We start from the raw sequence: 9,262 nt of genomic DNA, 5'->3' as shown, positions 1-9,262 counted from the left end.
CACCTAACTGGAATGGATATGAGCAACACATCTCGAAGAACAACAGTTACAAAGGTGAGTAACCGTCTTTTGCTTATCATATGATATGCTGTTTGATTATACACAAGATTAATGTTTCTCAGTCTCTGAATATTTAATAGTCCAAAAATTAACATTGGCATTATTCATGGTTTGTTTTTTAAAATATAAAATGAAACCTTTTCTCTGGAAATATTAGTACCTCAAGCTTGCTTTCTTCTCACTATAGTTTTTATAGGCATGCAGTCACCCAGCACACAGTGAACCTGTGGAACTCATTTCCAGGGGATGTGAAGGCTAAAAGTATAACTAGATTCAAAAAGAATGGGAAAAGTTCCGGGAGCTTAGGTTCATCAATGGCTAGTAGCCAGGATGGTCAGGGACAAACCCCATGCTGTTAGTGTACTTATGTGGCTGGTTGCCAGGTCCTGGGACTGGACAACAGGGAGTGGATCACTCAGTGGTTGCCCTGCTTTGTTCGTTCCCTCTAAAGTGTCCAGCGCTGTTGGAAGACAGGATACTTGGCCACATGGACCATTGATGTGACCCCCTTATGGCCATTATGTGCTAGTACCTTTACTGACTTTTAGGTAGTGTCTATCAATACAGTATACAGATGCTCCTGTGTCAGCTCAGCAATGCGTGGTTTTCAGTGAATCAACTGCCAGTTAAGAATGTTGCACAGGCAACTACAGTGCATGTGTGACAGGATTAACCTTAAATTTCTGGTGACCAGTTTTCATGAGATGTACACTAATCATGAGCAATTGGGGTGTCGAAGGAGAATTAAAATATGGTATCGTTTGAATTTGTGTATATCAATGTTAATTACTTTGAAACCTGAATTAGCTTAATTATCATGTTAATCTTTTCCGCAGGAGAAGATCACCATCCCCATACTACAGCCGAGGAGGTTACAGATCTCGCTCCAGATCTCGATCCTATTCACCTCGTAAGTCTTGTTTTAGAATTGGCTGTGTCATTGATTGGATGATGACTTCCATGTAGAAAAAAAATGGAGCATAATTACTGGAACTTTAATATTCTCACCATCTAGTTTAATGCCCCTTGGAAAAAAGAGTTCTCCTAGCAAGTGGCCACCTTTTAAGGACAAGGCAAATGTCAGTTTTACTCTTGTCTCCTTGCTGTACATAACTTTCCTTTTAAAAACTCATGGGAGACCCAGCTACACCGTATTGCCATGTCACAGTTAACCTTTTGGTTATGCTCAAAATCAAATGATCAATCCCGTCAGAGGCTAACATATTGTAACTGAGTTTCCCAACACAGTATCTTCTATAGGACAGATAACACTTTTTAAATTAATCTGAGATTAAAGTCAGAGTTATGGCTTTTGTATTAGTAGTATTTAATATCAAAAAGTTGCTAAAATGAGGGCTTCTCTCTGGAATATCTCACTATATCTGCACATATTCTGGAGAGGTGTTTATATGGGTAGGTTCTGTTTAAAATAGAATGCCATTAAATTATTTTTACTTGGTCATAAGGGATACATGTTAGTGATGTTCCCACATTCTTTGCTAATAAACATGGAAACATCCTTCCGCCTTACAGAATAATCTGCATTGTATCTGTCCTTTCTCATACCTTGAAACACTGGTCATCCATATGTCAAGTGTCTCAGGGCTTGCTTACACAGGGAAGATCAGTGCTATAGTTAATACTGGTAAATTTCCCTATGCAGACAAGCCCTTAGCTCTTGAATTTGTTACCCACATAAAAATCTGTGATCACAGATGTTAAAAGGCTTTGACTGATATTTTTAAAGATTTTGTCTTAGTTATTATGAAATGAATTAATGTATGCTTACTTTTTCCTCTTTCAGGTCGCTATTAAAACATGAAGTTTAGAGGAATTTCTAACTACAGCCCTTGAGCTGGGATCACAGATATGTGGACAATATTTTTATTGTCTATTCTGTTTAAAAAGTGAGCAGTGCCTAGGGAATAGGTGACTTTTACACCTTTTATGAAGACTACTTTTTGGTGAAGTTAAAATGCTGTTTCATTCTGCATATCTGTGTAGTTTGGTGCTTTGTTCAAAGTTGTGTTTTTGAGAGGAGTATGTTTTGCATGTATTTTTTTAGTCAGAATTTTGACTGCTGAAAGGTTTCTATTATACAAAACTGTTCATTTAAAGTTTTTTCTACTGATTCCAGGATATTCTGAAGATCAAACCTGTGTAAAATGCTTTCAAATAGTAAAAAATAATAAACAGTTTGATTTTTACTTCCCAAATCTGATGCATAGCCAAAGTAATCTGTTTCTCCAATTCTCAAATTCAATAGCTAATTAACTAAGAGAAAAGCCAGTCATCGCCCTTTTCCACAGCCTGCCAGAATATGCATAGTATGAAGCCCATTAATAAAAAGTTGTTTATACTGCTTTTATCTGGACAAAAGTTACTTTTACAAAATGGCTGCTTTGTGGCTTGTAAATAGATGCTCGTCTAAAGGTCCAACTAGTCAAGCCTTATGTGTAACTTGTACACTAGCAGGAGGTAAGGGTAAGTTGAATAGCATTGTATACTTGGAGAAGGCTTTTTTATAAATTACCGTTACATGGTAATGTTTGAGCTTTCAGTTGGCTGTCATGGGGTGATGTAATACATTCTACACCTTCTGACGTGTTATATCTGAAGGCTTGTGAATGAGAGCATGTGCTTTATTGGGACCGGGCAGGGAATGGATTTCACTGGAATAGACAACACTTACACAACTAGTGGGCTTACAAAGTCTGAGGCACTCATCTGTGAAGTTTTCACTTACCAAAGGTAACCAACTAAACTGTTTTGATTCTTAAAAATGGAATTGTTCCTTGAAAATGTAGCTTTTGTAATACTTCAGGGATTTGCATAAACTTTTAAATCTCTGAAGTATTGGAGACCATGAATGTACAAAACTAGCCTACTAGTTCCCTACTTTCTCAAACTGCAAAGTAGCTTTCCTACCACTCTTCTGTTTACTAAAGTGTTTTTTGTTTGGTTTTTTGTCTGCTACGCTACTTGCCATCAGTGGATTTCTCACCCATTCACAAGTAGGAAGGGCAGCATATGGCCTACATATGAGATGGGGAACTTAAAGAATCAATACCACCAGGAAGTAAAAGAGAAATATGTGGGGATAGCGAGGTAAAACAGGAATGAAAATGGAGAGAAGGTGGCAACTATACTAAGTGGCTTTCTTAGCTTTATCCTGAGAGAGTTCCTGTAGGAGTGATCAGCACAAAGTAAGACCATAATCTCACTATTTTGGGGTTAAATCACAAAGTTTTACTCCAAACTTGCTTTTATAGATTTTTAAGGCCAGACGTGATCTCCTGCTTAACATAGGCCAAAGAATTTCACCCAGTTATTCCTGCATCAGACCCTTATCTTGTGATTGAGTTAGGGAGTTGTCTTTAGAAATAGATGCCCAAACTTGGTTTAAAGACTTCAAGTGATGGAGAATCTAGCAGTGTTCCAGAGATTTATTACCCTCACTTGAATTTTGCTATGTCTTTGATAGCTTAAAGAGCCCTCTATTGTCAGATCTCACTATATAGGTACTTAAGAGACCATGATCAAATCACCACTTGACCTGCACTGTGTGTGGATACCAGAACTGGAAACTGCATTCTTGTAATAGTCTTACTAATGCCATCTACAGAGGTAATGCCACAACCCTCCTACTATTAAAATATATTCCTGTTTATACCTTCAAAGGTCACATTAAGCCACCTCATCACATTAGGAGCTTAAGATCAGCTGGTTAACCATGATTCGCATCCTTTTTGGAGTCACTGCTTCCACATTTGTCCCTTGTTCTGTAAGTATGCACTTTGTTTTGAGATGTGACCTTGCAATTGGTCACACATACATGTTCATGAGCCCAGTTTACCAAGCAATCCAGGGGGCTATACAGAACTGATGTTCCCCATTATAACTTATCATTCCACCATGGTTGTAAGTTGTGTTGTTGTTTGTTTTTTTTTTTTGACCAGGAAGGTAATGATTTTGTCTCTTGAGATCATTTATAAAGATATTGAATAGCAGTAAGCTAAGAACAGATCCCTGTGGGACTCCACTAGGAACACCTCTGTTGGGAGTTCTTCCATTTACAAATGTCATTTGATCTGTTTTTTTCTATAAAATAACTAATAACATCACCATTTACATAGAGCCAAAAGAACTTACATTTTTTACTTTTTCCTCAAAGTAAGGGGAAATGGAGAAGAAACAATGTATTGATGCAGGCCATATGGTATTTTTATTCTGTAATGTGTACAGATACCAGGGATGTTTTTCTGTAAGAAGCTAAATTGAACACAATAGTAAGGTGAGAGGGAGAGGCAATCATGGATCTTTTAAAGGTGCCTTCAGAGATTTGGTTACTCAAGAAACGTTAATACATATGGTTTTATGGTATGTTACTGTCCTGTGCTAACTTACCCTGTACATTGGTAGATGCATCAGACCCAGCTACAAGTCAGTGGCAGAGCTGGCAATAGAGTGCAGGCCTCCTAATGCTATGTTCTAGCCTACATTTATACTTGAAAGGGTGTTCCAATCACCATGCTTAAAACAAAAGGGTCTTTACTGTGCATCTAGCCCCAAAAAGTTAAATCCTGGTACAGCGTTGTAAAGGCCAGGTACATAGTGTGCTTTGGTCCTATCTAGGCGCACATAACCAGCCTGTTAAAAGCAAAAATTGGGAAGGTATCTGGCAGTGACAGAGCGCCTATTTATAAATAAGCATTTCTGAAATGTGAGGAAACTGATGTGACTGGATGATTAAAGCTGGTAGGAATTTATTTTGCAGAGGGGTGGACATTCCATCCTCTACCTGGGACTTGAACCTAGCTCTTCCCATCCCAGCTTAGTCCCATAGCCACCAAACTGTTGGTTATACTGAGGGTGGAGTGTCTCGCTCTCACGTTTTCTGTTAGAAAAACTTTTTAAGTTCTGTTTTTGGACATTTTTCCCCATTCTGAATTGGGAGAAATGCATTAAAAGCCATTCGCAGGGCAGGAAAACTTCCCTTGCTTACTCTAGGGATAATGCCGTGTAAACCACTGGCAAGGCAAATTAGGCCATGAGGTGGGGAGCAGGTACCATTCTACCTAGACTTTTTTAGAAATTTGAAGTGTAGTGAAATTTGTATGGACTGGATCTCTCTGTAGAATCTGTGTGCATACAAATTGTCTGATTACACCACTGGCCTCAATAGGAATGTGTGTGAGAAATGCAACGCTGGAAATCAAAAGCTGCGCAGTAGTAAAATTTGGTGACTTCAACTCTGTGCAGGAGTAATGTAGTGGGACATGGTTTAGAGAAGCAATTTCTTTATTCCAGGAACAACTGAGATGCTGTGGTAATCTAGCCGTCCAGTCCCAGACCTGAACTTTAGCGTCCACAATCTGGTCCTGTCCCAAACCTGGACTTTTGCGTCCAAAAGTCTGGGGGCTTACCTGAAACTCCCCCAAGCTCACTACCAGCTTGGGTATTTGGGCTGCCACCAGGTCAGGTAGGTAATTTACTTTAGGGGGCCTGACCTCCCCCTTTCCTCTCTCTGGTGTCCCCAACCCTCCCTGGGTGGGACCTCCAGATTCCAAATCCCTTGGATGCTAAAAGCAGGGGAAAAAATCCCTTCTCCCCTCCTTCCCCGCCTTGCACAGAAACCGGTTTCTCTACTTCCCAAGCGATAAGCGTTCTCTACCCTCAGGACAATTGAGATGCAAAATGCCACCAGCTTGGCTTTGCCTTCCCCCGTGTCTGCTCTCGTAGCAGTAACAGGAAAAAAACTTCAACCACAAGAGAACAGAGATGATTCTTTGTCTCTTGCCCCGTAGCCTGCTCCTTCCCTGAAAGCAATAGGAAAATAGCTCACAGCCTGGCTTTTCCCTTCCCTTTGCCTCCCTAGGAAAAGAAACTTCCACACGTTTTAAAAGAAAAAGTTTATATAAAAATAGAAAGAAAATATAAAACAATAATCTTGCATTAAGAAACTCAATACAGGCTCTTGCTTATAAGAAGATATGAAAAAACAGTCTGATTTAAAGATAGCCCAATTAAACCAGTCCAACAAATCAACATACAGGTAAATACACCACAAAGATCATCATAGCCGAATTACTTTGCGTTCCCTGGGTACTTACAGATGTTTAGAAGAAACTTTAAGATAAGATGGAGTTAGGAGGAAACCTTGTTTACTCACAGCTGAGCAAACAACAAAGACCCCGAGTATACAAATTCCCGCCCCTGACTTTAAACAATCCAGTTCTCTGATTGGTCCCCTGGTCAGGTGTTTGGTTACCCTTTCCAGGTAAAAGAAACTTAACCCTTACCTTACCTATCTAGTTATGACAGATGCAAAGAGGCTATGCCTAGCAGTGACTACAGTTAAACCAATTAATTATAACCAACATATAAATTCATCCTGGTCAGAGGGATCATACTAGGACTACTGACAAAACTTTTGTCCGCACCAAATTTTTACTGTCCCACTAATGGCATAGTTGACTAAAATGTGAAGAGAGCACTTGTGCTCATTTAGATTAATATACATTTATCCAAGATCAGGTTTTTCTGGAATGAGAACATTCAGGCCAACTTGAGTTCTGTTGAATGCATTCATGTTCTGTAGCAGCAGATCACTGATGGCCTTGCAGAGAATGGGCTCAAGTAGGCTGTCATGCAGTGCCAGGAGAAAAGTATGTGAAGGTGCAAAATGGTCTGAATGATTTGGAACAGCTGTCAGCTAACTTATCCCTGCTTTGCAGAGCTGAGTTAAGTTCTCATCACTAGTCCAACCACAGATCCAGATAGTTGGGGAAACCCAAACCAGAGGAGTTAGTGTGGAAGTCAAAGAATGAGGGTCAAGAAGTGGCCTGGCAAAAGAACAAGGCCCTCTCTGTTTTGGGAGTTCTCTTAAGCTGTACCTGTGCTACAAGCCAGGGACTTGATTTCTCCTGCTCACATACATACTTGTGTTAGTTCTCATGAGTGTAAGTAGCAGTGTAGCCATGATAGCAGCAGCAGAGGCTTGGCTTAGCCACACTGAGTACATGTGGGAGCATACTCAGCGTGGCTAAGCTGTGGCTCTGCTACTGCAGCTGCACTTTGTACTTAAGCAAGTAATGTGTAAGAGGAATTGCACCTGTATGTTGCACATCCTTAGTATGTGCCTGAGAGTGCAGTTTGTAGCAGGGTTTGGGAATCAGTGCTGGTTTTGTTCTGATAGTAGCAGTGAACTTCCATGCTCACATGAATATGACTAACTCCTCTGATGTGACCTGTTGAGAGAACATGTTCACCTGCTGTCCAATCCAGTTGGGAAAGCAACACAAACTCCAAACCCCTGATCAAGGCTCATTGAATTGGAACAGTGCACTTCAGTTTTCCATCTTTTTAACAAAGCAACATCTGGAAAGGATGGAGATGGTGATGTGCCTTTTATCGACCTTATTTCGCTATAACTCCCACAAGCAATAGAACACTTGAAATGTGCAGCTAAAACCCCACAAAAGAGTTATGTGGCAAATCAACTAAAGTTTGTAGTTAATTTTGGTTGTGTATCCTGCATTGCATCTGGATAGCTGCTTTGGTAATGGAGCCAGGGTCACACTAGGCTTCTCTCTTCCTGCTCTTCAGCCTTTGTGGAGTAAAAATGCTGATAGCCCTTTTTCAGATCTCAGCCTCAGTCATTTGTAAGTTTATGTAATTTGTTATGGAGAATTTTACTGATCGCCACTGCTCTAAATTTACGTACCAGGCAGTGATCACTTTGTATTTGTATTACAGTAGCAAGTAAGAACTCCAGTTATGGAGGAGGACCCCATTGTGTCAGGTGCTGTACAAACAGTTTTACTGGTAGCACCATGTTCCCAGCAAGCGGTGTTTCTTCTTTGAGTGTTCGTCTCTCCGTATTTCACATGTGGATGTGCATGCACCTGAGTCAGGCCTGCACCTTACAGTAGATCTCCTCATGCTCCCTGTAAGAGGCAGTGTGGATTGATGCCCCTTCAGTTCTTGTTGCTGCATGGCCTGAGTTGGAATCTTGTCTTTCTTCCTCCAGCTTTTCAGACCTGTAAGTAGTTATTCTTTTAGCTTAGTGCAGTTAGTTTTAATATATCTAGAGTAGTGGTTTCCCCAGATGGGGATTCACTCCCTGCAGTTTGGGACTATGCCTAGAGTCCTGGGCTTCAAAAACTGTTGCCTGCCCTAAATCTTCATCAGCAACACACGAATGCTGCCTCTGTCTGCATGAGACATTTTCAGTGAAGTGTGGTATTTGTCACTCATTCCCACTGAGAACTGGTTAAGCCAGTGAGCTTTGCCTTAGGAAACATTTAATGGAGAAGCCATCTCTCCGCTTTAGGCTAGGGAGATCCTGCTGTACATTACCCTCGCCAAATGAGCAGCACCCCTCCCAGCATGTACTTTGGCATGGAGTCTTCAGCTTTCTAAGCCCAGGCACTGCCTGTTGCTCTCATAGGATGCCCTGGAGGAACTCTTACAGGCACCAGGACTGATCCCTATTGAGGACTGTCCATAAGAGATGCATTCCTTCTCCGAGCCTAAGGAATTGGCTCTGCAAAAATCCCCCAGGCTAGAGAGTAAAGAGCAGAAGAAGGATCAACTCGTTCAGTCAGCGAGTCAGGTACTGAAGCACAGAAACTTTCCCCTGCTGATCCTGTCCATGAGTGTGGGTCTCGACCACAACACTGACTCATCTGCCCAAAGACCATCGGAACCAGGGATGCACTGTTACCGTCAGTGCCAATCATTGGGACCCCCCACAAACCAGGGCACACAGAGACCTACACAACATCATATCTTCCTCTCCTACCAACTCTCTATCTTCTATGGCCCAGTCCTCTTGAGACATGTCATCACTCCAGAAACCTTCTCGCTTACAAGGGTTAGGCATGATTTTCCTGGTACTAATGGCTTTGCAGTTCAACAGGAGCGATTTTCATATTTAGACATCTCACAAACATATCCCTTCTCCTTTCCTTCCAGAGAGAGCCAAGACTTAAGCCAGTACCCTTATGGACGCAGCCTCCCTAGGGCCTAATGTTTCCCAATGGTGTCTGCCTCAAATGGTTGACCCCTCTTTCTGGCTGTACTGGGGGTTGAGGGATCCCTGTAGCAGATACCTAGGACCCACTCAGTGCACTGGTTCCATAGGTGGAGGAAGATGTCATACCAGAACTGCAGGTTCCAACTGGAATTCCTTCCTCTT

General features: G+C 41.3%; 1 protein-coding gene across 1 annotated transcript in view; it reads left to right on the top strand.

Annotated features, from left to right (window-relative positions):
• TRA2B (transformer 2 beta homolog) overlaps nucleotides 1-2,428 on the top strand; it is a 35,994-nt gene extending 33,566 nt beyond the window's left edge. Inside the window, exons 8-9 of the mRNA XM_075068607.1 lie at nucleotides 897-970; nucleotides 1,865-2,428. Coding sequence (XP_074924708.1) covers nucleotides 897-970; nucleotides 1,865-1,875 — 85 coding nt within the window. The 3' untranslated portion in view covers nucleotides 1,876-2,428. The remainder of the gene's footprint in view (nucleotides 1-896; nucleotides 971-1,864) is intronic.
• The last annotated feature ends 6,834 nt before the right edge of the window (nucleotides 2,429-9,262 follow it).

This window comes from Chelonoidis abingdonii, chromosome 8 (genome assembly GCF_003597395.2).
Source record: "Chelonoidis abingdonii isolate Lonesome George chromosome 8, CheloAbing_2.0, whole genome shotgun sequence".
Classification (NCBI taxonomy): domain Eukaryota; kingdom Metazoa; phylum Chordata; order Testudines; family Testudinidae; genus Chelonoidis; species Chelonoidis abingdonii.
Note: the sequence above shows the minus strand (reverse complement) of the source record. Positions and strands in the feature narration are given on the sequence as shown.